The sequence below is a fragment of the Alligator mississippiensis genome, chromosome 2 (assembly GCF_030867095.1).
Source record: "Alligator mississippiensis isolate rAllMis1 chromosome 2, rAllMis1, whole genome shotgun sequence".
NCBI classification, from domain to species: Eukaryota; Metazoa; Chordata; order Crocodylia; family Alligatoridae; genus Alligator; species Alligator mississippiensis.
In genome coordinates, this window is record NC_081825.1 from 239844995 (window position 1) to 239872993 (window position 27999).

The following is a 27999-nucleotide window of genomic DNA, read 5'->3' on the forward strand; positions in this document are numbered from 1 at the left end:
TGTTGTGACCCATTTATAAAAAAAAAAAAAAAAAACTTTTCTAAAAATGTTACCTGAATATACTGTCTCAAATAGTATATAATTAGAATTTATAATCCCTATTTCATGATGATCTCTTTGAGCTTTAACATATCTTAAATTAAAACTATATATGTTTTTTTCCCCAAAAAGCATCTTAACAAAAAAAATCAAAAATACACATTAAATAAAAATCTGATTCAATTTTTAAAAAACCATTAATTTTTATCTACCCTGCAGAAAGCTCTCTCCACAGTCTTGGTGGCCAAGCTTTTTACTGTCATTACAGGTGTGAATGCATATATTTTTAGAAGGTATATTACTGAAAACCTGAACCAATAGCCACTCTCCAAATATGTGGGAGAATCAGATCAATGTCTGGTCTTGTTTTCCTACCTCAGAATGTTGTGCAAATTCATACAACCACCACACTATCAGACTGCCTCACAATCTTTAAATGGGGGACATAAGTGCTTGACAGGGAGACCTGATGTGGCCTCTGTCCACCTACCACTTGCTGTTCACGCAGTGCAACACAATAATCCGTGTGATGCTTTTGCCAAAAGGAAAAAAATTTTCCCACTGCCACATTTGGTGGTGGAGGAGAGGAAAGGAATACAGGTCACCATAGCAGATATATTTGCTCCAGCAATCCCCAATTGAATTTTCAGAGATCAAGGATGCATGAGGCAGGAGCCTTCACCACAAGCTGCATGCCATCTCCTTATTATTAAAAGGGAAGAATGTACTAACAATTATGGTGTGATAACAGAACCACTCTGAATTTTAGCTCCCAGCCTATATCACACAAGAAATATTTACATGCCATAAGAGGACAAATACATTACCCAATATTAAAACTATTCTGACATCTTACCGTAACTGCAATCCCTTGTTTGTTCGGGTGCCTCCAAGCTGGTAAACTTTTGCAGTTTCTACAACACCAGTTATTTCAGCAACCTGCACAATTGGAGAAAGATTTGGAAGAGAGAAGACTTTGAGCATTAACTTCATATAATTTTTTGGCCACACGGTTATGTGCTTTACACCTTCCCCACTTGAGGCCAAGCTTATTCCAATTATTGTTCTGACTAGATGTCACAGACCAATTTAATGTTAACCTATATTGAAGGTTTCTTCCTGTTCTGAGGTACTGGAATTGTTGTTTCCTATAGGTTCATATTCATTCTTTTACTACAAGCAACTCATTCCTGAAAAGACCTACTTGGGAAATTGTACCATCTCCAAAATATGTATGCACTTTTTACATTTCAATTTTGCTCTCATTATTAGGTGTAGCCTCCTTAATTTTCTAATATATTTTCAATTACCCATGCTGGTTGCAATTAAAGTAGCTTGTAGAGGGAGATAAAAACAACACAGTGTTGCACATCATATTAAACTCAACCACTCTATCACACCTGGGTTTTGACTGGAACTTTAGAGAATGCTCTTCTATTCCATCATAGTCACTGCAGCAAACAAGCAGTGGAATGGCAATTTACTCTCCACAGGTGTTCTGGACATCGTACACAAGAGAACAAAGATCTAAATCATCTCAATCTTCTCCGAGTTCAGAAAACTAGAACTTGATGGCACTGCCCAGTGTTCATTAGGGCTGTGAGAAGCTTCGGTAGCCGATTCAATTCGGAGGAGATTCGGCCCAATTTGGGGACGAAATCTCCTAATCCAAATCGAATTGGGAGACCAAATAAAAGCTCCAAATCAATTTGGATGCTTCTAATCGATTTGGAAAAACTTCGGAAAAAGATTCAGCCGATTCGGAGATTCAGCCATAGACTAAACAGCCAGCTGGTTAAGTCTGTTGGGGTTGGGGAAGGGATTGGGGCTGGGACAAGCTGCCCAGCTGGGGCGGGTTGGAGGGGGGCGGGCACAGCAGGGCTGGGAGTGGGGGCTCTGTCCTGCTGCTGCTTGCCCAGCTGGGCAGGGGTGGAGGGGAAGGCAGGCACAGCTCACTCCAGGCAGAAGGGGAAAGCAGCAGCAGGGCACAGCCCCCACTCTCTGTGCTACCATGCCTGCATCCTGCGCAGCAACAGGGCAGAGCCCCTGTTCCCAGGGCTGATACGGGTACAGCAGTGCAGGGAGCGGGAGCTATGCTGCAGAACCCCCACAGCTCCCTCTGCTATGGCAGAGGCAGGAACAGCTGTGGGAGCTATGGGAGAAAGCCCCATGCCTGCCCTGCCCAGCCCCAGGCACCCCCCCCTTTTTTTTTTTTTGGACTCATGGCAGAGCTCCTCTGTGCAGCATGGAGCAGTGGGGACCGCCCCTCCCGCCTGCCACCTGTGCAGCAGCTGACCCATCAGCAGGGTGCCATGCGCTGCCTGGGAACTGGGGTGGCTCCAGCAGTCAGCCAGAGCCCAGCACCACTCAGCCCCAGCTTGCATCCATGGGGCAGCTACCACGCTGGTGCCAGGTGGGGGGGGGGGCAATCCCTGCTGCCCCCCTCTGCACAGCAGGCTCTGCCATGAGCCCTCAATTCCCACTGCCAGAGACAGTGGAGCATGGGGTTTTTTTTTTTCGTTTTTTTTTCTTTTTTTTTTTTTTTTTTTGGTGTTGCCAGGATGCTGGGGCAAAATGGGGCAGCCATTGGGGGTGGGGGCTCTGCCACATGGCTGCAGAACCCCCACAGCTAATGCCGGTGAGTGTGGCTTTTTTTTTTTTTTTTTTTTTTTTTTTTTTTTTTTTTAATTCCCGGACTGCTGGGGCCAGGCAGGGGGGCCATCAGAGGCAGGGCTCTGCCAGGAAGCCCCAGAGCTCCCACAGCCAGTCCCGTGAGTGCGGGGTTGGTTTTGTTCGTTTTCTTAAGTGCTGGAACTAGGCTGAGGCTAGGTGGGAGATGGGGCCAGGCAGGGAAGCCATCAGGGCTTCTCTCATGGTTCCCCCTGCCCGGGGAGGGGGAGAGGCAGAAACAGCCGGAAGAGCCACCTGCCTGTGCCTGGCCTGCCTTTCCCCAGCCAATCCGAATCACTGCATCAGCACTGAATCTTCCAAAGCTGATTCGGTCAAATAGATCCAGGACAGTGACCCGAATCGAATGACTGTTCTTCGGCCAAATCTGAATCCAAATAGTTGCACAGGCCTAGTGTTCATCAGGGAAAGCACTTTGTGGTAAATCCTAAAGGCATCCACAGATTTACTATCAATTTTGAAGCAGAGAAATAAAAATCAGTGCTTCCTCAGCTACCCTTTCCTGAGGAGCACAGACATAATGGAACTGTTTGTTAAAGAAGCTTAACATTTCTCTATTTTTCAAATGAATCAGGAAAACTTTTGGGTGTGACCTCAAGTTACAAGAAAGAGGAGCAAGATGTTTCTTACTGGGTCATACCAAGAACTCAAAACAATTTTCAATGCTGAAAAGACAAGACAAGACAATGCAACAGTTGGAAGAATAGGCTGTGCTATCAAGGTTGTTTTAGTATGGACTCAGCCACCCCTAATTTGACTGTTAATTAATTGGCAACCTGGTCTCAGGTTTTTGTGGGGGTTTTTTTTTAAATGTACCTTTTCCCTTACTCTGGCAGCAGCAAGACTCTGACCTACACTGAAAGGTTCTTTACTTAAATGAACAAAATACATATGGGCTCCTTCTCTAGAGGCAAACCAAACCATAGCTGTGAATGCTAGGATCTCAGCAATCACAAATCTCTAGAGGTTGGGAGCAGCCCAAACCCCAGAAGACAAACTCACCCGATAGACAGGTTTGCTGTTGTGGTTTCCAATGCCAATTCGCACAAAGCAGCCAGTAACGGTCTTGGCAAAGAAAGGCATGTGACACCAGCGTTCCAGCTTGTGTCGGGATAACCGTACCCTATTCAGTTCTTCAGGTAAGGATACGGGCTGGGATTTTGGAGGAATCTCTTCTTTCCTGGTTTTCGAAAGGAAAGACAGGAGAAAGAAGGGAAATAAAACCATTAGCGCCACACACACACACGGGTTTCAGCTGAGGTTAGTATCTGGTTTACATCAATTAAAATATCTATAAAAAGTGACTTAGTTCATCTTCTTAAAAAGCTGCGGTTTAGGCAGAATTAGCGTTTGTGGAAGATGCTCACTGGAAAAAACAATGGAGAACAAAGATCGGAACAGATACAATAGGAGAGGTAGTTTCTGATGCTTCTTACCCACAGATTATGTTCAAAGCAAAAGGATATCTTTCTCCATATTACTTTAATCCTTGGGCAGAGGTCACCAAACCACAAAAAAAAAAAAAGGTACTAATGACCTGGAAGGGATACAAACCAATGATCTAGGATTCTTATCCTGTCATTACTAGACTCCTAAACAAACCAATTCACATTCAACATTTTTACAATGCCAACATGGAACTTTTCCATATTAATAGGAGTTTGGGGCAGGCAGGGGGGCATTCATCTAAGGCTGTTGTTCATCTAAAAGCCTTCATATATGCCAAGAGGCAGTGTCACATATCAGACAGGAATTTTTGGTTTGTATTTTAAGCACATTTGGGGAAGTGGCTTTTCTGTAAGCTTTTAACACTTACTCTTCCTCTTCATCAGATGAGGATGATCTGGATGAACGATCACTTTTCTCACTAGACTTATCATCCTCTTCTTCCTCTTCATCATCCGAGTACACTTCACTGGTTTTTAATGGCTGTTTTTTTGCAAGCAACTCGGCTACAAGAGGAGAATTGAGTTTCAGATTTACCTAGTTCATTTTTTGCATAATTTTAAAAGACAGTATAACCGAAAACCACGGGCCCACAAGCCGGAAACCATATAAGGCTACAGTTACATCGACTCTGCCATTCTGTTGATCACTGTAAGTATAAAACACTTATCTTAAAACATTGTTCCCCATTCAGTCAGAAAGACATAAGGAGGTGACAATATACATAAGAATTGAGAGCTTATCACTGCCTTCCTAATTCTGCAAGAAAGATAGCACTCCTCAAAAAGGCTTAACACCTTGACCATTCTAGCTTTCACCCCTGTCGCAATTCAGACACTCCAAGCAGGTAGGAACCAATCACTTTTCAGCAGACTATAACATGAGCTGGGATTTCAGTGTACTCCCCAGCAAATACACAGTGCTATCACAAACTAATATTCCCATATGGTACCCTTGAAGAAACTCCCCACCCAAAAGACTAAGAAAAGTGAAAAAAAATGGAGGCTGTTTGCTATGATTTGCCACACACAGAGTTGGAACACATTAACATACTGGAAAAGGGATATGCATGGGAGAGAAGCAGCAAGAGTTATATGAACTTGCATTAGGTTTGTAAAACAGAAACCCCAGCAACAAGTCTCCACTCACCTGTTCTGTTCTTCCTTTTCTCTCTCTCTGCTTTCAGTTCTTCCATGGCCTGAGATTTCTTGTCCAGTTTCTCATCCCGCTTTGATCGTCGCTCTTTATTGTGTGACATCACCTAAAACATGCACACAGAGAATGTTTCAATACCCAGCTGTAATTCACGGAAATAAGCTAAAGATATGGCTATCCGCTAGAATTAGCAACCATTTCATAGATTCATAGATGTTAGGGTCGGAAGGGACCTCAATAGATCATCGAGTCCGACCCCCTGCATAAGCAGGAAAGAGTGCTGGGTCTAGATGACCCCAGCTAGATGCATATCCAACCTCCTCTTGAAGACCCCCAGGGTAGGGGAGAGCACCACCTCCCTTGGGAGCCCGTTCCAGACCTTGGCCACTCGAACTGTGAAGAAGTTCTTCCTAATGTCCAATCTAAATCTGCTCTCTGCTAGCTTGTGGCCATTATTTCTTGTAAACCCCGGGGGCGCCTTGGTGAATAAATACTCACCAATTCCCTTCTGCGCCCCCGTGATGAACTTATAGGCAGCCACAAGGTCGCCTCTCAACCTTCTCTTGCGGAGGCTGAAAAGATCCAGTTTCTCTAGTCTCTCGTTGTAGGGCTTGGTCTGCAGGCCCTTAACCATACGAGTGGCCCTTCTCTGGACCCTCTCCAGGTTATCCGCATCCCTCTTGAATTGCGGCGCCCAGAATTGCACGCAGTACTCCAACTGCGGTCTGACCAGCGCCCGATAGAGCGGAAGTATCACCTCTTTGGACCTATTCGTCATGCATCTGCTGATGCACGATAAAGTGCCATTGGCTTTTCTGATGGCTTCGTCACACTGCCGACTCATGTTCATCTTGGAGTCCACTAGGACTCCAAGATCCCTTTCCACTTCCGTGCCACCCAGCAGGTCATTCCCTAGGCTGTAGGTGTGCTGGACATTCTTCCTCCCTAGGTGCAGCACTTTGCATTTCTCCTTGTTGAACTGCATTCTGTTGTTTTCTGCCCACTTGTCCAACTTGTCCAGGTCTGCTTGCAGCTGTTCCCTGCCCTCCAGCGTGTCCACATCTCCCCATAGCTTTGTGTCATCTGCAAACTTGGACAGAGTACATTTCACTCCCTTGTCCAAGTCACTGATGAAGACATTAAAGAGTATCAGTCCAAGGACCGAGCCCTGCGGGACCCCACTGCCCACACCCTTCCAGGTCAAAACCGACCCATCCACCACGACTATTTGGGTGCGACCCTCCAGCCAATTCGCCACCCACTGGACTGTGTAGTCATCCAAGTCACAGCCTCTTAACTTGTTCACCAGAATGGGGTGGGATACCATATCGAAGGCCTTCCTGAAGTCTAAGTATACGACATCCACCCCTCCTCCTGTGTCCAGGCGTTTCATAACCTGGTCATAAAAAGAAACTAGATTGGTCAGGCACGATCTGCCTGCCACGAACCCGTGCTGATTTCCCCTCAGCATAATTTGTCCTGCCGGGCTCTCACAAATGTGAGCCTTGATAATTTTTTCAAAGACTTTGCCAAGGATGGAGGTGAGACTGACTGGCCTATAGTTGCCCGGGTCCCTCCTTCCTCCCCTTTTTGAAAATGGGGACCACGCTGGCCCTTTTCCAGTCCTCTGGGACTTGGCCCGTGCGCCACAAGCTTTCAAATATTCCCACCAGTGGCTCTGCAATGATGTCGGCCAGTGCCTTCAGCACCCTTGGATGGAACTCATCTGGGCCTGCCGACTTAAAGGCATCCAGTTCTTCCAAATGACTCTGCACCATCTCAGGGTCTACGCATGGAAGTCTGGCGCCTTGCTGCTGCCTCTCTACAACCCCAGTGAGAGACTTGTCGTGCCCCTCACTTAGGAACACTGAGGCAAAGAACTCATTGAGGAGTTCAGCCTTGTCCCCCCTGTCCGTCACCAATTGTTTCTGCCCATTTAGCAGGGGTCCTATTCCTCCCTGGGCCTTCCTTTTACTCCCTATATATCTAAAAAACAATTTCTTGTTGTCTTTTACTTGGGTTGCCATTCTCAGCTCCATGGTAGCTTTGGCCCGTCTAACTGCCTCCCTACAAGCACGAGCAGAGGAGGTATATTCATCTTTGGTGATCTCTCCCTGTTTCCACTTCTTATGTGCTCCCCTTTTGTCCCTTAGGCTGCTCTGGATTTCTCTGGTCAGCCAGGGAAGCCTCCTGGCCCCTTTCCCTCTTTTGCCTTGCTCGGGGATCATCTTGCATTGTGCCCAAAGGATCGTTTCCTTAAGGCACAGCCACCCTTCTTGGGCTTCCATCTCTTCAAATCTCCTACTCTGCAGTGCATCCTTGACTAAATCGCCTGAGTTCATTGAAATCAGCTTTCCTAAAGTCTAGCACTTTCACCCTACTAGTTACCTTACCCTCTCGCCATCTTATGGTGAATTCTATTATTAGGTGATCACTGTCCCCCAGATGGCTACCAATCTGGAGGTCCGCTACCATGTCAAGGGATGCTTTCAAATGCTTTCAATAAAAAAAACAAACAAACAACACTTTTTATGTGAAAACTGTTTTTGGAAAGTGTCAGATGGCCACTTCCACAGAGGCAAAATCATGACTGACTGACCAGACTAAGATAGTCTTACCTAGGTATAAAACCTTTCTATCACACCAGATACTAAGTGTTTTGTTTATGCTGGGGTGTCAAAGATACAGGTGACAGGCCAGATCTGGCTCATGAAGTCCTAGGATCTGGCCCATGGGTCTTGGACCAACCTCATGTGCCACATGTGGCATAGCATATGGTAGCACCCAACTTCACAAAATGCATGTGGAGATGGTTTGGCATGTGCTGTAAGGAGCCCTGTGCTGAATGAGTGCTATGCGGTGGTTCCAGGACCAGGTTGAGCCCACAGACCCTACGTGTGTGCCATAGCCAGCACATGGGACCAGTCTGGCACAGATGCTGCCTGTAATATGTGTTCTGAACCAGGGCTGTTGTGTGCTGCATGCGGATGAACTCACTGTATGCACTGCATGTGGCACAGAGGGCTAATCTGAGATGTATACTGCATGAGGCACCCTGCCAGACTGGCTTTGAGTGCTGGTTCTGGGACCAGTCTGGACTGGACCCACAGACCAGCCCCACGCACTGAAGTCAATGTGTGGGGCTGGTCCAGTGCAGACACCTCATGCAGTATATGCCACATGCCGGCTCCAGGGTAAGCCCTGGACTGTTTCTGGTATGTGCTACATCAGCTGCATATGACACTGGCCCTAGGCACTGGCTCTGGTGCATGGACCCATTCTGTAGGTCCATCTTCCCTGTAGACTGGCTTCATACTACTCATCCAGCTTTCCAGACCAGATGAGTTTGATAGTGCTGGTTTATGTTATGAAATAGCAAAATGCTATACGACAATAAGTTAGTATTTAAGAATTACTATATTTCGCACTATAAATTTCTAAACAAAAGCTCCTTGGCAAAACTGAACATACATCAATTTTTATCCGCCTCTCAAGAGCCACTTACAAGGAAGGGCTTTCCTATCACAGTCTAATCTAAGACGCTACTATGTATACTGCCCGGTCCCTCCATTCAGCCAGGGTAGGACCAGGCCACACTCCACTCTTTCCAGTGATATAAAGCTCCTATTTTTAACTTTGGTTCATAAGTAGACCTTAAATCTGTCATTGCTGCAAGACTGCATATTGTCCAACCTAGGGGGGTGTAAGCTTTTTGGCTGGTGGGCCAGATGGGTACCACCCATTCCTTCTGCAAGCCAGATCTAGTGGGGCCCCAGCTAGAACACAAGGGGAGGGGGTGGGCACAGTCCTGCCCTAATCCAGCTGCATGGTGGAAGGGAGTATGGGCCGGCCCCAAACTGGCTCCCCTGGAGGGATGGGGAGAGGGGTGTGACCTGGCTCTGCCGGGGGGGGGGCGGCGGCAGGGTGCGGCAGCCCCAACTTAGCCAGGTGAAGAGAAGGGGGCATGGGTTGGCCCCAAACCAGCCATGCAGGGGGAAAGGGTTTAGCTTAGATCCTTGGAAGGAAGAGGGTATAGCTTAGCCCCAACCTGGCTGTGCAGAAGGAAGGAGGAATGGCCTTTCCCTAAGGGGAGAAGGGGGCGCAACCCAGCTCAGTGAAGGGAAAGGGGCATGGCTTGGCTCTGATCTGGCCATGCAGAGAGTGGTTCTTGGCCCAGCTCCACCCCACCAAGTGGGGCTTGAGATTTTGGCAGCAGGGACGGGAGGCAGTATTGCCCCACCTCCCTTAACCACCAAATTTCCCAACCCAGGGAGAGCCCCCAGGCCAGGTTCCAAGACTCTGCCTGCTGCACTTGGCCCGTGGGCTGGAGGTTGAGCACCCCAGTCCATACTTCAGAGAGCTGTTACTTTTTTGTACAGGCAAATTAGGAGGGCAGGGGGATGGGGGTAGAGGAGAAATCAGGCCTTAAAAAAAAAAAAAAAAAAAAAGGAGAAGAACTGGCAGCTGTCTGAACCAGGTCAGAATTCCAGAATGTTAGCACTAGCCCCGAGGGGGGAAAACATACTTGGCCGGAGTCACATGAATGGCCAAAAGTGCAGAAAAATACAATCAAATGGCTCTGCCATCTAGCACCTGGATACCAGCATATATGTACTATATCACACAGGGTGTTACTCAGGTAAGAGATGAGGCTATATAGGCAAAAAAAGGTTTTATTCTTAACAATAATAAAAAGTCAATTTTCTTTTTTTTGTAGGAAAGAAACAAAAGAAAAACCTGAGATAGGATTTTAGAATACTTCTCTCTGCAACCCAGAGGCAAGAAATGCCAACAATCGATGCAGGGATAATATTAATCATTTTCCATACACACAAATTATTGTACAGAACCCTGCACCCTGCTTTTGGCCCACATAGCACGTAAGCATGCAATTTTAAGACTTGAAGGTGACGTTCTCATTAAATGTGAACAACGCAGACGCTGTTATTTTTTGAGAGCCTCAGAAAACCACTGTGTTGCAGACTAGCTTACATCTCTATCAACTTCAAAGATTCTATCTACTCTATACCATTGAGGCACTAGGAACACATTAAAGAGCAAAAGTATTTTTCTACTCTTTTCAAAAATGGCTTAAGTGTTTGTGGTCAAACTCTCTTTAAAAAGTTCACTCCTGGCCTAAGAACAAGTGTGTAAAATTTCAGACAAACTTCTACATAAAGAAGTGCAAAAAAGAGTCATTCAGAAACAGAACAATTAAGCAATAATTAAAAAAAACCTTATTAGAGTATCACAACAGATGCAGCCTGATTTTGTCTTCTCCCCTTTATATTTTATTGTGAATAGTTGCTTATACACGTGCACACACACACACACATTATTCATATATGGCAAATATTCACAATATTCACCCCCCCTTTAAAATATTACCTGTTTGGTAGTGCATTCTTTTTTTTAAAGTGATCTGAAAAAGGCTAAAAAGAACTAAGTTCCCCTTCCTCCCAACCTAAAGGCCATGTTGTTAGGGCATTTTTCGGAAGGATAGCAGGGATAGGAAGTGGCATTTAGCCCTAGGATAAAAGGGCCACTAAATAGTGGGAATCTGTTGTGTACACTACCTGAGATTCCTGGATCTGTGTGAGCTTTTTTTTCTCCTGCTCTTCCTCTTGCTTTTTCTTTTTCTCTTTCTTCTCTTTCTTTTTTGCTGTTTTAAGTTTCTTCTTTATTTCAAATCTGGCATAAAGAGAGAAAATGAAGAAAGGAGGTAAATATGACTGAAAATTTTGTGATGCATACAAAAGAGGCAAGGTCACAACACCCAATTTTAAGACCATTAAAACTGATAAAGAGTGGAAGTTCTATGACAGAAGTTGATCTTTTGATCTTGGAATCATTGAAATAGCAAATAAAGTTAAAGACTTCTGATATGTGATCAAAACCTTACAGCTGAACTGCAGGAAATGTAGCAGAAGAGTACAGAAATCTAGTAAGAATCAGCAACTGAAAAACAGTTTGAGCTGTCTCTCAAATATACAAGATCCCACTTTTGCCTTTCCAAGAGTTTGCAACATTAAATGTTTGAATTTTCAAACTTATTTATTATATTACAAAATAGTGCCTGCATGCAATTAAGTTCTTGAGATAACTTAAGGCCCAAAGCCCACAAACGTTTCTGCAGCACTACATACAAGCTTTGGTGTTCAACTCTCCAGTTTAAAGTGTGCTTACAAAAGAACTAGAAAAAAGCATACATAAGTGATAATGATCTACATTTACATTTCAAACTTGATTTCAGTACTAAAACTCATGGTAAACACTGTAAAACAGCCAGAAAACAGGGAGCTATCCCACAACATTAATTAGTTTTCCAAAAAACTACTGTAAAGTTTCTGTTTAAATATATGGTAAGTTCAGAGTAGAAGCATGCAGACAAAAAGGAGACGTGTTCTGGAGCAGAGCAGCTGCGTCTGCAGTGGTGGAAAAAAAAAAAGGAGAGAGGAAAAAAGAAACCAAAGTTTGGTATATGTATGACCTCAACATTCACACACACAGCATCAACGCTGCAGAGAGGTTTCCCATCAATTTTAATGAATATCAATCTGAGGATACATTTTTTCCTAAAGAGAAACATCTAGATCTTCTTGTTCAGGTAAAGTCCTCTCCACTCTAGTTACATGCCAAAATGTTTGTAGGATTGGGTCCTTATCAAATCAGTACACTCACTGGAATATTTAACTGTCGGAGAGGCTATGACATATGCTTAGTAATGCATTCTGAAGGAAACTAGCCAAGTAAATCCATCTTAAATTTCTTGAAAAGATGGGAGACAAGAACTTAATCCCAATCACACTGCTCAGTCTGAAATTCCCTGTCACCCACTGAGTCTTGAAAGGCCTCCTTCCTCAACAAGGATATCACTTGCTATCTATTAGCCACAGCTTCCAAGACACTATTAAGATTTCTGTTACTAGCTCGAGGTAGCATCTCCCGGCATCCCGCTCACAATGCACTGCATCTTGTCATAAGATGAAAGATCAAGAAACAAAAAGAAGCAGCTGGTCACTGAACAGCTTAGGCTGGAAGGGGGCGGGGGGAGCAAAAGGAGAGGAAGAGATTACATAAGACTGGTTCCTCTGAATGACAGTCCACATGCACAATCCTGAGTGGGTACGTATGAGCCTTATGTGCTTCAGCTTGGAGAATTTTGGCTAACACCACTGTAGTATGCATATGAACTGCCTCTCAGTACAAAACTGAAGGGATAATGGATCATGTGTATTTCCCACACCAAGATCTTCTCAACTACCTCATCTCCAACTATGGTCGCCAACCCTCCTGGACTGGCCAGGAGTCTACTGGAATCAGCATCAATCTCCCGGTGACTATTGAAAGCAAGCTGTGAGATTTTAATAGGATATTTTAAGGAAAAAAGTCTCCCAGAATACCTTCAAGAAAAAAAATTCTCCCAAAATAGAGTTGCCAACTCTGACTGAAGCTATCTCCAACTGGAACTTTAAGTTGCCTACTCAACAGCGATCCTTCTCTATCCATTCAACAACTTTTGGGGTTTAGGCCTTCTGGCTAAATTTCTTTTGGTAGATAACTAGCTATAGTGTTCCTTTTATTGCCTGTTGGAAGATTTTGTTCATTCTTAAGAAAAAAACATTTTATATGTTTTGCACCCGTGATGAGACTATCTCTGCCTAGATCAATCTTTTGTATCAGAGACATACTCCATACAGCATTCTCTCAGCTCCCAGATGTGTAAAGACAGGGAAGCTGGACTATAGTTCTCTCTCCTGAGCTCTGGAGAGAAATGGCTCTGACCTAAGGTCCAGGAGCCCAAGACCCCTTTTGACTCCCTGCCAGGAAGACGAAGTGCCAGTGCAAGTTTTCTGCCTTAAAGGTTTTTATCAGCAACCATGTTGGGCAAGAATGAGAACTGGCAAGGGAGAAGCAAAGAGTTCAAGGGGTAGATCTCCAACTAAAGGATCCTCCATAAGGAAATCTGCACATCTCCTGAAAGACTCTGTGGTTCCCAGGCAAGTTCAGGTACCCAAAACCCTCAAATTAAAGAGCTGGTGCCCACGGTATGGCAGAAACTATGCAGTCACACCAAGCGTCCACCTCCATCATCCTTCAACTTATCCGCAGCAAATCTCCTTGTTAAGGCATGCCCTCACTGGCACGCGGGTCTCTACATTATACGGCAGTGTGCCTCAATGAGGTCTCCTCCTCCCCTATAGCCTCCTTCCAGTCGACCACTTTAAGTGACAACAGGTAATAACTTAGTAAGCAGCACAGTAGCACCAGTCTGCATTACAGAAGCTAGAAAACATTGCTACTCTCCATTCTAATCTCTGACAGCACCAGAATCTTAACAATGTAGCAACCCCCCCACCCCGTTTCTCTCTTTTTATTTATTTTAAAATGTATTCCCTCCCCTTCCCCAATCATTTCTGACTTTTTCTCTCCCTCCCTTTTCCCTATAGATAAGTATAAGTAAGCTAAAATGTAGGATAAGCTTTAAACATTTTTATTTTGGTAGCAAGTTCTTGGTTTTGGATATCCACTGTTGTATATTGTATATTAGGTTTGTATTGATTTTTACTGTTGTATATTGTATTATCATCATTTTCATATTGATTTTTATTGTTTCATATGGATATTGTATGGTTTAGGCCTGTGTTTGTAAGTAAACCAAAGTCATGTCAAGTCTCCATCTTCTGTCCTCTGCCTGGGCATCCCATGTTGCAACTGTATGAGTCACGTACCCCTCCCATGTAAACTGGTTCCCCGATGAATGAGTGCGATTGGAAATAATTGAAATACAGTGGTAGCAGGCCACTACTAAATGGCCTGCAATGACTGGGCCATCGCCTCACATTGATTCACCCAGGAACCACGGACCTCCCCCAGGAACAGAGACAAGACCAGCATTTGAAAGACAAAGGACCCTGCAAAACCAACAACTCTCACCATTACAGACACCCAAAACTGCACATCCCTGCATGGAGCGCACATGCTCAGTACACCAGGGGCTGACCCTTGCCTGGGCATGCCTCCTGTCACTAGGGTCACACAAGGTCTGCCCCTATAAAAAGAGGCAGTGAAGACAGACCCAGTGGGAACACCATTTCCATCTGGACCAGCACCATGCCACACCACCTATCCACCCAGAGGCCCTGCCAGCGACCCCACTCTGGACAACACCTATTGGACAAGGACCCCTTCCAGCCTGGATAGGTAGATATTACCTGCATACCACCTCCTCCAATTTGGACTCTCTCCATCTCTCCTGGACTTCAGCCCCTGCACCAAGCCTCTTTAAACCCTGCTGCTGTGTGTGTGTGTGTGTGTGCGGGGGGGGGGGGGGGGGGGCGCAAGGGAACCAATTTGGCATTGTGTCACCATCTCCCCTGTTCAATAAAACCACTGTCATTTGCAAACCCGAGCTGGGTCATGTTTTACTGAATCCCAGTCCCTTCCTTATCTTAAATTCCAGCCTCATTCTCTCTCTCAATTCCAGCTCCCACCCCTCTCCACTAGTTTCCCAATCTCCTCTCAATTCCTACTGCCTTTTCCCTGTGACTTTCTGCTGCCTTTCTCTGCTTTCCCGCTGCCTCTCAGTCTCTTTTGCTTCTTTTCCTGTAACTTTCTGCTGCCCCCCTGCTTCCCACACTCCTGCTGCCTCTCTGCTTTCCTGCTGCCCCTGCCGCCTTTCAGTCTCTCCTGCTGCTTTTTCTGTGATTTTCTGCTGTCCGTCTCTCTGTTTTCAGGCTTCCGCCTCCCGCAGCTTCCCAGACTTTTCTAGCTGCCCCGGAGCCATCCTCTGACTCCCCCACACCCAGAGCCCCTCTTTAACACCCACACTTTCCCTTAGTCCCACTTTTCCCTCTCCAGCACCTACCTTTTCAGCTCCCTGGTAGCTCTGGCTCCAGTCCCAGACTGTGCTGGCATGCTTCCCTGTTCTGCAGGCTTTGGGCCGTTGTCTTTTAATCAATTAAGATCAATTAACCTAAAGTTACCTCTGAGCCTCAGTTCTTCAGCCCAGGCCCCTGCAGTCTACTGGTTCTAATCCCGGTCCTGGTAACTTTAACACCTTACACTTCTACTTTCTTACCTTAACCTTTCCCCAGGTATCTCAAGCACATGCATACATGCACATCACAACACCCAACTTAGAAACTCACCCGTGTGTATGTGTAGGTGGGTAGTATGTGTGTAAATTAGTGAATACACATATATATGCACATATATAGATATCAGTGTGTGTGTGGTATATGAATTGGTAATCCACGTATGTGTATTGGATGTGCAGGTGTTGGTAACTGGTAACTGATTCTGTCTAAATGTGGTGTGTGTAGCGTGTATGGGCTTAAACTGGTGATAGGTGTGCATGAACCTAGACTGGTTACTTTGAACGTGTGTGTATCTAAGTTGCTAGTGTGAGTGTGTGTGTGTGTGTGTGTGTGTGTGTATAGAGATATATATAATCTCTATACACACACACACACACACACTAGCATTGTGCGCATGATATACAAATTAGTGTTCTGTGTCTAACTTTTGGCATGTATAGTGTATGTGCTTGAACTGGTGATAAGTATGAATGAGCCTAGTTTGGATGTGTATGTGCCTGAGCTGGGGGGGGGAAGGAAGACACAGAGACACAGAGAGTGTGTGAGTTTTGTATATGTGCAACTGTGTCCCACCCACCTGTTTAACAGAGCAATATTGAAATCCTGAGAGTTGGCTTGAACCCCCAGAACAACACCACCATCTATAGAGTTATTTCCCTGACCTTCTTGGTCAGTCTCATGATGATCATCATTCAGAACTCACTGACACTTCTGTATAGTGTTCCCTCAGTACATTTGATTATTCCATGGGGAAGACGGGATCATTGAGAACAGCTACTGGAATGTGTCGCCCTTCTCAGGGTCATGATACCCAGCCTCTAGTGCCAAGCTCCTCACTCTGCCATGCCAATGTAACTGTACTAGTGAGGGGAACAGCTGATGCATAAACTGGAGGATATACTGGATCAACTGGAAAGATAACCCTTCTCCCATCATGGAAGCAATGAAAATAGAGTGGCAGACTCCAACCACATGCGGCCCACCACATTTTCTGGTAGGCAAAATGTATTCCTTCTCTCGGGGGGGGGGGGGGGGGAGGAGGAGGAGGAGGGGGTCTGATATTTTTACATCCCATTCAACCCAATTATTTTTTTTTTTAATTTAAAAAAAAAAAAAAGCAAAATGAAGAGGTCAGATGAGACAAGACACATTGAAAAGCAAAACTGTTTACTGAGGAGAACTTGGCAAGCTTCCAGGTCAGGATGAACTACCAAGCTCTGCTGGCAAAATGTGAGTTTCAGGACTAGAAGAGACTGACTCTTCCATCACAATACTGGAACCTAGAGAATATCTTTGCTGGCTTTGGTGAGCCAAAAATGCTACATCAGAAGTCCAGCAAAAAGCTACTTGCCAGACAGTCTTGGATATAGCTGACAGTATCTTGATATATGATGCTCCTGCATCAACATGGAAGCTACCATCTTGGCTGTAGGGTTCCCTCAGAAAGTCCAAAATGTGGTCAAACACCTGCCATTTAAGTGCAGACCTGGCTAGGGCCAAGATTGTCAAGGACTATATATTTTAAAAAACTCAAGGGCAGCATTCCACAGTCTACATACTGGGACCTAAACAAAATACAATTTTCGTACACTATGCAGAAGACTACAGCTCCAACTGCCTCCTAATCTGTTCATTGAAAGCCTTTGAACCACCTCTGAAGAATCTGTTTTCACAGGCAATAAGTAGCATCTTTGGCAGCTCAGTCGTTCCTTTTCACCACCAGACACAAGCAGCTATTTTCAGTGAAGTATGAGCCTCCTCCACAGATTCCAGGCCACGTTGCACAACCTGATGGGAACCGTCTTGTCCAAATTCATTCAGATTTAAATCTGTATTACCACAGACCAGTGGGTCTTGAAAGTCATCTCAGTGCTTGCTGCAATAAGAGATCCTTATTCTTTTCTGTAGGGCCACAGAAGTTCCCCAACAGCACTGATAAAAGGCCCATCCTGGATCCAAGGAAGCTTAAATTTCATTTAAATTTAAAATTTCAAGCTCAAAAGTCAAGACAGTGATACTAGGCACTAGAATCTCCTTCCCAGAAGGATAGGTGAGTTTGGTTTGAATCTCTAGATCTTTAAGATGCCTACTTTCACACTGCTACCATACAAGCAAATAGGACATTCCCACAATTAACATTAGGTCGAAAATTCAGTACAAGGACTTACCCATTCAGTCTATTCACAGCTACAAAGTTTTTTTGCAAAAGGTCCTTCCATTAGTAGTTGTCTACTTAAGGAAGAATAATAATTCAGCATAGCATTTCTAGATAAGCAACTGGTAAGGGGAAGACCTACAGATATCTACAAAAGCTCTGAGGACAAATGCAAATGAAACAACATCCTATCACATTCATTGGGACCATCCTTGATACACTTTCCTCAAGCCAGGTTCCAGGATATCTGACAAAATTGGCCAAGAACATGCCTACATAGAGAGAAGATACCAAGCAATGGACTGGTGCAAACTTTGGTTACTTCTATCTGCATAAATATTTGCCCTCCAGATCAGTTGGACAGACTTAGCAGACATTTTTCTCTAAGCCATGAACAAGAGATCAGACTCCATTCTTCAGATCTTGTTTTCAAAATGGGGTTCTCTCAGGACCCACCACTCAAAAGAAATGCCAGATTCTAGCTCAGAATCACAGCTTTGTGTCTTTTTAATGCCACAGAAATGCTGCTCTACACTTGAATTCATAATGCACTGGACAGTCAAGTGATATTCGGCCATTCTCATCCTGATAACCATACAGAAGCCAAGGCAGTTCTAGTATCATTTCAGTCCCAAGAGCTTGCAAATACTCTCAAGACAAGGAAGGCATACTACACTCAGAGCTCGACTTGCTCCATCTTTCAGAATGAAAGCTGGATAACTCAAGTGTACAGCATCCTGCTTTTTCCCAGCTACAGATATCTTGATCAACAGCAAATGGAGCATTACTAGATGGAGCTTCCTGGCCAAATGGGTCAGATTACTAGCCTGCTGGCAAGAAACGTTCTATGCTCCAAGTGAGGCATTTAGTCCTGTAAATCTCAAACAAAGAAACCTGTCCCCAGACTCAACCAAAATGCTTCTAAAAGATATTTTGGCTCGCCATCCAGTCTTGGAAGAGCAGACAGTCATCTCAATCCACAAAACTTAAGTGTTCCTACTAGTAATGAGATCCAATCTCAACATAGGACTTCAGTAGCTTACTTAACAGATTACTGAAACCCTCTGAATTTATGTTACCATGTTCCCTTCTATACTGATTGGAGACAGCATTTCTGGCTGTTATCACCTTAGTGATAAATGCAGGAGATCCAAGCAGGGATGATGAAGCCCTCTCTTATATGGCATTCAATCTAGATGAAATTTCCTTGATAACTCATCCCAGGTTCCTGCCATCACATATTTCCACCTATCAGATCCACCATCTGATGCTTCTGGATGAGCAAGCTTCAGGAAAAGTAAGGCGTCACTCCACATTATGGATGTTAGAAAAGTGTTAACCTGCTATTTACAGTGACATACACCCTTTGTCTCCTCAACAATTCTTAGGTCCAGCAGAAAGGATGAAGGATATAGCAATTCCCACCTAGAGATTCTCCAAGTCTATCTCTAATTATATGTTCAGGCTACAAAACAAACAAAGTGAATTATCCTTCAGCAACCAGGGCTCATTCAATCATTCAGGTAGCTTCTGTGACATTGTTTAGCAACAATCCCAAAGCTGAAATCTGTAAAGCAGCTCACTAAAACTGAGCCATCTCCAAAACCTTCAGATCAGATGCTGCATTTGCAAATGTGTTGTTTCAGTCACTGTGCTCTCAAATGTCTGAAATCCTGTCCTTGGACACTGTTTTGGAGTTATTCACAGTGGAATCTGCACATGGACAATCACTCGAAGGAGAAAAACTGCTTACCTTACAACTGGAGTTCAAGATGTGTGTTCATCTTCCTCTCTTCTTTGAAGTCCTGCACATCTGGATTCTGCAGCTGAAGAAACTGAGGTGCAGGAGGTGCTCATCACCATATATACCCTTGGTTCAAAGCACAAGGAGAGGTAGGATGCATGTGCTCCATAGTGGTACTGCTTGCCAAAGTCTCCAAGCTCGTGATCTGTATGTACAACTCCCAGTGGTATGAGCACGCAGATGACACATCTCGAACTCCAGTTACTGTAAGTCGAGTAACTTCTCATTCCCTTTTGTATTACCCTCTGCAGAGTCTAAATTTATTAATCTCAACTCAGACACAGAGATGACTATTTAAAATCGACTGTTTTTTTCTTGCCGTTTGCGTTAGAGGAAACATCCAATAATTCCAGGATTGCAAATGGAGTTAGGAATACAGACTGGATAGAACACAACCCTTGAACTATTTTAAGACAGTAACAGATCAGAGAAGACTTTGGAAGAAATAGTTACAAACTAGGATCTAGAAAAGGGCAGGCTGGGACATAGTTATGATGCACACTGGTAATTTGATAGTTGATCATACCAGCATCAACTATAGACCAGAAGTCCAACTTCTATACAAAGAGAAAAGGGGATGGGGAAAGCAACTAGGAAAAGAATACAGAAGGGGGGGGGAGAATCTATCCTACACAAAAATTGGGAGAACAAATATTGTCATTAAATAGCAGGATGACAGGAAAGATATACACCATAAGGTAGTATATAAGATAAATTAACCAGAAACAAACTCCTGGGGGAAAAAAATGGTAAAAAAAGAATGGTAGGAGACCCATGGAAGAGTGCAGAGTGGAAGGTTTAAAAGTGTGGATGGTTAAAATGTTTCCAGCTTCTGTGCAACTTAAATGAATCGACTATAAATGCATAGGTAGCTTATGTAGACAATTTCCAGATGCTTCCTCCACAGCTCCCTTCCTCCTGTTTGCAGGTTCAAGACCCTTGTCATCCTATCCACAGCTTCCTTTTCTTTAGCTCACAAGCATTTCAGAAAAAAAAATTCTCAATGCCCAACACCACATATTAGGTACAAACCTGATGTAGCCTCTCTGGTTAACTAATTGCTTCATTTGCTAAGTACAGGAGTGAAAGTGATGCTTTTCTCCATTGGCTGTCTAACAAGAAGCATCTGAAGCAGAAGCTTTGATAGTAATTGCCAAATATATCCAGAAGTAAACAAATGTTTAGAGAACTGCATAAAACTAAAGATAATTAGTGAAAAAGAAACCCTATTGCCTCAAATCTCCCAATTTGTCTTGATTGGTGTAGGACATGATTTCCAATGCATCTGCCACAAACCCACAGAGTCGTGTAGTAAAGCAATCAGGTTTCATTAATGCACATAGGAACTGCTGGAACAGACTGAGTGCATATGCAGTCTTATAGCCCATTTCCAGTGGGAGCCAAGCATGGAAATTTAACAACCCACTATGTACTTCAGTACTGTGGGAAAAGGATTGTTGTTGACCCTGATCTGCTATAACCAGACAACTGATTGCTGCTATTTTAATCTTTCTCTAACTAGACTGCTTCTTGCTTAAGAGAGATAGAGAGATTGCAGGTTACCTACGAGTAGAGGTAAATTTTAGGTAGGCAGAAGGTAAACTCACTGAAATCAGGGTTCAGTTCTGAAAGTTATAGACTGCTTACCACAAAAAAAGACTCCTCTGCAATCAAGCAACAGAATTCCCAAAGAGGTCTTAGGGGTAGATACCAAAAAAGTTAGATACAAACACACACAAAATCCCCAATGTGCACTTCTACCCTGACTAAGCAGCCAGTCTATATAGAAACCAGTCACACCACAGATTTCCCCAAGAAATGGATTCCTACTGTGAAGGAAAAACAGTCAGGTTACTTCAGAAGCCCTTCTTTCTTTAGTGACTTTTCAAAGAAAGGGTAGATCTCCCTTAAGTGAATCGGACTCAAAGGCCATGTCCAATGAGTGTAGATATGTGGTATGTGGTGCTGCAAACCTGTCTGTGGCACTACACACTTCACATGCAAGCATTTTCTGCACTGCTACTCTGCAGCACAGGGGGAGGTTTTTGACCTCGGGAGATCCCAGGGTCAAAAAAGCCCATGCTTAAAAGATGTGGGGTAGTGCATGTGGCAGCAGTGTGTGCCACCCAAAACTAGAGCCACGCTCCAGCTGCAAGCCAGGCTTCCCAACACAGCTGCAGCTCCCCGAGGCCCCCAGGTAAGGCAGCTGGGGTCAGCACAGTTGCTGGCCTCAGCATCCCTCACTCTACCCAGAGTAACCTGCCATGTGCCAGAGTGTGTGTGGCACAGGCGTTTCCTAGGGACAAGTGTCACTTCTACTTGTCCCCAGGGAAACAAATGTCCATGTTTGTCTGGATGCACCCAGAGAGATCAGTTGTGGCTTCTTATAGAGATGTGCTCTATCCTAATATCTAGACCAGTGGTTCTCAATCTTTTTGGACTCAAGGCACCACTCACTGGACTTGAAGCACTCCTCTGTAACTTTTGTTTTTGAAATTGGATGCCACTCAAGCCACAAGTTTACAGATGACAGAGCTCGCTTTCCTGCAGAGAGGCCTGGCTGTATGATATGGCATCATCCAGGCAGGGACAAGCATTAGCCTGCACTTATGCACTTAGTTTATCTGCTAACACCTCACAGTACCCTTCAAAAGATTTGCTGACACCCCAGGGTTAACCCTGGTTGAGAATCACTGATCTAGAATGATTTTACCTCCATCATGAATAATAGCCTACACTGCAATAATTTTACTTAACGTAACTCCCCAAGTTTAATTCCTTTGCTCCACTGCTTTACACTCATGTAGAGTGCTACGTGAGAAAGTCTATCAACTGCTATTAAGCCTGTCAGAAAAAATTCTAAGTGATTCTTCTTTCATGTTCCTTTTTTTTCCTTTTAAAAATATCTTAAATACAGAAAGATATTAGTGTAGTATCAAGGCAGCAAGCTACAGGTGACAGAAGAAGCATTACAACAATTAAAGGCTTCCAGCACTGCTTTATCACCTGGACCATGCAGTGTTTTCTATTTCTCTTTCCATATGAGTTTTACAGAAGACAAAATATAGTGGTTATGCAAAACTGCTGCATTAATGTTGCTCTATAATTTATTATTTCAACAGTGTAATTGAGATGGTAGATTAACAAATCTTGATTTAATATATCATAATCAATGCCACACTCTACAGAAGTTAAGATATACAACCAGTAATTCATCATCTCACCTTCTCTTCAACACTTCCCTCTTCTCTATCCGATTAAACAGTTCCTGCTCCCTCTCCTTCTCTGTCATCTGCTCTAGCCGAGCTCTGTCTTCCTCATCTCCCATAAGGTCCTCTCCATAGCCATCATGGAATTCCTCATCTTCAGAGGATGAATCTGAATCGGAGCTGGAGGAAGAGCTGTTGCTTTCAGAGTCAGACACCTCACCTGAAATCAAACCATAGGACAGTTGCACTGAACTGGGGCAAAACTAAAGTTGCTCAGATGACGAGGGATGTGAAACATTAGTCTTCCATTATTCAGAAGCAATAGCATGAAATAAGAATGAAAGTCAAACACGTTCTACAAGATATCATGCAGTCCAAGAACTCAACAGAATTTAAGTATTGTGGAAAAGCAGAGCAGTAGCAACATCATAATTATGAATGCAGCAAAGAATTAATTTTGATAATGGCACTTAATTTTTCAGAAATGCAGGATTAACAAATTGTTAAGCAGGACCCTGTAGTTGAATGTTTGATGTGGGTATGGTGCAAATCAGGTTATAAATGCTGAATTATAAGACCATCAAAAGTCTTTGCAGTTTTTTTTGTTTTTTTTTTTTTAATTAGTTGCAACATCTCTGTACTCCTTTTAGCAAAGGAAATACTTGGGAGACAATTTCTGCCTCATTTGTTATTCTGCATCTGCTAAGTAGAACACTACCATTTAGAGGTGGAACAAGTATTTTAAAATCTTCCCCTCACCACCCTAATGTGAACATGAAGCTGATATACTAAACACTGTCAACTTTCCCCACCATTACAGCTGATGTGCTGGTATTGCATCTGGATGACAATGTTACTATGTAATCTCTGCTTTAGATTACACAGTCTAAAGCAGAGAAACTTGTCCTTATTCTAAGGGATAGTTATTTTAGCTGAGAACCAACAAAATATGTAAACATTTCTCCTCCCCTGATGGCAAGCTTTCATTATCCTCCTACCACTTTGCAAACCAACTTCAGGTACAGGTGAGAATGGTCCCTGATACGATGATCCCAAATACTACCTATATTTCAATGTCAATAGCCTGGTATCTCTCACATTCCAGAGAGTATTCTGCTGTAACTTTGGCAAACATTACTATTCAGGTTTTAAACTGGAGGGGGAGTCTGATGAAGCTAGGGAGAGTATTGCTTATTGCTATCTGTTGAAAACAGAGCTGGTAACCCATGAGGGTTTTGTTTTGTTTTGGGGGTTTTTTTGCAAGGGGGGGGGGAAGGGGGTTGGATAATCAACATTATTATAAGAATTATAGAGGTGACAAAGAATATAGAAGACTTATCCCTTAACTTATATTCATGCTTTTAAGGTTCACAGTGGGTGAAATGTCTTGATATCTGTAATTGATTTTAAAAGGTTTTTTGTTTGTATTAATGTGAACTTTAGCACCTTCCACTCAAATTTCTGGTACTTGCAACAGTCTGAGAAAGGATACTAGATTAGACAAGCAACTCACTTATTCCTATGTCAGACAGATCTCAGAAGCTTTTTCCACAAACACTTAAAATGAGACACTTTCACTTTACAATTGCAAGAAAAACAGCATCAAAATTATGACACAACATACAAGAATAATTAGGAACACACAACTGAGCATTCCCTATAAAGCATAGTACCTTCTATGAAAGTCAAAGAAAAGGCTTATATGGAAGTCTGAGCAAGGAATGAGGGGGAACTAAAGATAAGGCTTGAAAATGTAGGGATAAAGCAAACTGAAGAAGCTAAAAAGGGGGCAAGGGGGATCCTCTGTTCTCCCCCATCTCTAGTTTCTGAGACTCAAAGCAGAGAATGAAATTAGCTTTACATTTTATGTTAAAAGTAACATTTAGTTGCATTTGTATCAAGTACTTTCAGCATGCTGTATAGTAAATTACATGCAGTCTGAGAAGAGATTCAAGCCTGTGACAAATTTAGAAGTTATTTGACTGGAAAAACCCTCCAGAATACTAGATGCACAAAACAAATACTTGAGAAAAAATAGAGACAAGTTTGGGCATTGTGGATGCTCAGTTAACTGCATTAAACATGAAAAAATGGTCATTTAATAGAGTAGTGCTATAAGCTACTGCCCACATGTTCTTACCTTCTTCAGGTGCTGAGCTCTCAGCAGAGCTGTCTTTATCTGAGCTGCCTGAAGAGGCAGCTCTGTTAGCTTGTTTCTTCATAGCTGCCTTCTTCTCTGCTTTCCCAGCTTTTCCCTTCTTTTTGTTTTTGGAACCCCCAACAGTCCACTGCAAAGTAAGAGGAAAGGAACAAATTGAGAGAGAGGCACTGAAAAGAACCTTACCCTAAAAAATATTCCAAATTCACCACAGCACAAACTCTTGGAAGAAGCAGACCAGTAAACCCGACAACTGGAATACAAACCAGTGCTTCAGGGAGAGTGAAACAAACAGAGTATACATTGAACCAGACCCATCATATAAATGCCAGTCATAAGTTTTCACAAGTTAGCAACATGAACCAGTTGGCAGTACACACTTAAATAAAAAGGGTCAAGAGGGCTAAAAAAAAAAAATGTTGCCGTTCTATAGGACTCTACAGAAAGTCTGAGCACGGAGAACGTTTTCCCAGGAAACAAATTTTACAAATATAGTTGGACACTTCCTTAGTATCCTGTTATTCAACAGAAAAAAAAAGATGGCTTTGTTTACAAATAAGATTTATTCAGACAACATACTACAAATTTCACAAAGGGCAAGAAATAAAGACAGTTTTGCAAAAAACACCCTCTACCTCTACCAGAAGTAGACAAAACAGACAGACATTTTTTGTGCAGAGTGCATCTCTTCTTGCTCAAACATTAATGCAGGAAACAGCATATTAACACAAAATACTTCACATATTTAAGAGACATGCTAATAACTGCAGGAAGGATCATTCATTCTCTACATTTTCTATTTACAGGTCTTAGCCTTTATATTCCCTCAACATCTTTTTTCTGTTCCTAATATTCTTGGACTACAAGCTTTCTGGAAGAGGGAATTTATATCTTGGAGGCTCAGATAACATCTAGCATACTGTGGGACTACCAGGAAACAATTTAGTGTTTACAATGTCATTTCCAATTAGCTTTCTTCTATTCCACCCTGACCATTTAGTCACAATGACTGACAGACCAAACGGAATGTTCAAGGATCATTTAATAAAGGAGTAGTCTCTCAATTTTATCTGGTCCCTTACTAGCTTCAAGGAATTCTGTGCTTTGGGGAATTCCTACTGGATGTGAAAGAAGGTTCTTTACCTTCAAACACTTAACATTTTTAAAACTTATTTTACTACCACACCATCAAGGTCTTTAACTGTCCGATTTAAAGATGTCCAGAATTTGCATTTAGCTTGAATCAAACCAAACTGGAACATCTGAAGTCACTTTTTCAAACATCAGTCACCATCATTCCCACTCAACTACCAGCTTCCTCTTTCAAAATGAAGATGATTTTTAGCTCTTCTAAACCCCAACTTTCCAAATTCCTCAGGATAGAGACAGCTTTGATCAATCTGATTTCCTGATAGGGGCCAGCAAGAGTACCTCACCCTTTTTCTTCCATCACCTTTGTCAGTGTTCCCAGAATGCCTCCTTGCCTTCAAGGTACCAGCAGACATTCAACAGAGTCTGCTAAGCGGCTGTGCTGCTCTTTTACCTACATTTATTTTCCTTTCTGCATCCTTTCTCCATACAGCTCTCCACAAATGAAAGTTCTTTAGCACTGTCCTACCCATTCTCCTCTTCTGTTTAAGTAACCCCTCAAAATTGTCCCTTTTCTCATTATATTGCAAGGTAGGACCCATCACTGATCTTTTGTTTTAAGGATAGTACAAAAGAAACCAGATTCTTTGTAGGATTAAGTTCTGAACCACTCTGCAGAAATGAAGGTTTGTAAAGTATATGGGAACATACAGAGCCACAGCAAATTGCTACACAGGACCATTGGAGTGCTCCAGCTGTTTGCTGCAGTTTTTATTTTTAAGGGTGTTACTTCTCTGATCAGCTATGCAGTTTCTTAATTCAGCAAGGTGCTGCAAACTAAAAGGGTTGCAGTAACACCCAGATACAAAAATAATGGGGTTCTACTGTAAAATAAAAATAATATATATGGAGTAATATAGATCAAGTTCCAAGCACTGCAAATTCAAACCAATGCAATAACACATTCATCTCAACACCTCAAAGGAGCTACTATGAATATTAATGATATCTAAAAACCCTAGAATAGTGCAATTTGACAGATGGTAGAAGCACCTTGCTAGTCAGTGTACTTCACGCTCTGAGCATTCGTGTACAAATTTCACTTAAATTCACAGATGCCAGAAACCTGCAACAATTCTGTAGTTCTTTCACAGGACTCCCCCCCCCCCCCCAACTAACGTGCTTATTACAAATCAGCAAAAAAGAAGTGAACCGATAGTTTCCTTCACCCCCATTTTCAACTTACAAAATGTTGATACAGCTCAGCTGAAATCAGACATTTGCAGCAGACAATGCACTGGTTACAAAGTAGCCATGTCTCCTACAAACTTCCCTGAACAGACCTGCCTAGGAATAAAAGCCAAGGACTACTGCATGATAACCCCTTAAATCTATCCGAAACCAGAAAAGTTTACACTGGCTCCGAGCTGGGGTAATATCAACCTAGGCAAAATCTCTCAGGAAAGACTTTGGCGTGCACAACAACACACACCTATATCACCTGTTAGACTGCCAGCTGTATTCCTGTATTGCTTTGTGCCCTCCTCTGACTTGGCTACTCTGTTTATCTATGTAGTAGCCTCTACTGCTCTAGGAACGGTGACTTGATACCACGTTCCAGTTTGTATTTGGATATTTGACAAAGCTTTTTTTTGTCTTGCTCAGGCACTCTAGGAATCACCACCTTCAGAGCTCACCTGCATTGCTTTTCTGTGAACATGCCGCAGTCAAGGCCTTTATCTCTGGCACTACTAAGTGAAGCTGAAGCACGGCAAGCCCTGATGAAAAACTGCCAAAACCAAGACATGTACATGACCACACACATTACAGGAAAAGAACTTAAAAGGCGCCACAGACAACCACAACCTCTTGGGTACTGGGCAAACCACCTCCCCATACTATGAAGAGCTGGACAGGATCTTGGCAAGAGACACCACTAGCACCAAGTCCCACTTCATGACAAAACAGGAGCTAGCATGGAGAGACTATGAACATCAGATTCAAAAAAGAGTCCATGTGCAGGGTATATAGACTATACCTCCTGCCAGCCAGACCAACACTCTTGACAGCACACCAGCCTGCAGCACAGAATGGGGGAAGAATGTTGTCACTGTAACTATCAGCACATGCTTAGTTAAAGGGCAACTGGCTTTTAT

At 43.3% G+C, this 27999-nt stretch overlaps 1 protein-coding gene across 4 annotated transcripts in view; it reads right to left on the bottom strand.

The window, feature by feature from the left end:
• RTF1 (RTF1 homolog, Paf1/RNA polymerase II complex component) overlaps positions 1-27999 on the bottom strand; it is a 52723-nt gene that overhangs the window by 11616 nt on the left and 13108 nt on the right. For all 4 annotated transcript variants that reach the window (XM_059722976.1, XM_059722977.1, XM_059722975.1 and 1 more), the window contains 7 exons: positions 24737-24884; positions 22612-22816; positions 10905-11019; positions 5323-5434; positions 4544-4679; positions 3730-3907; positions 896-978 (listed from right to left, as the gene is read on the bottom strand). In XM_059722976.1, coding sequence (XP_059578959.1) covers positions 896-978; positions 3730-3907; positions 4544-4679; positions 5323-5434; positions 10905-11019; positions 22612-22816; positions 24737-24818 — 911 coding nt within the window. In that variant the 5' untranslated portion in view covers positions 24819-24884. The remainder of the gene's footprint in view (positions 1-895; positions 979-3729; positions 3908-4543; positions 4680-5322; positions 5435-10904; positions 11020-22611; positions 22817-24736; positions 24885-27999) is intronic.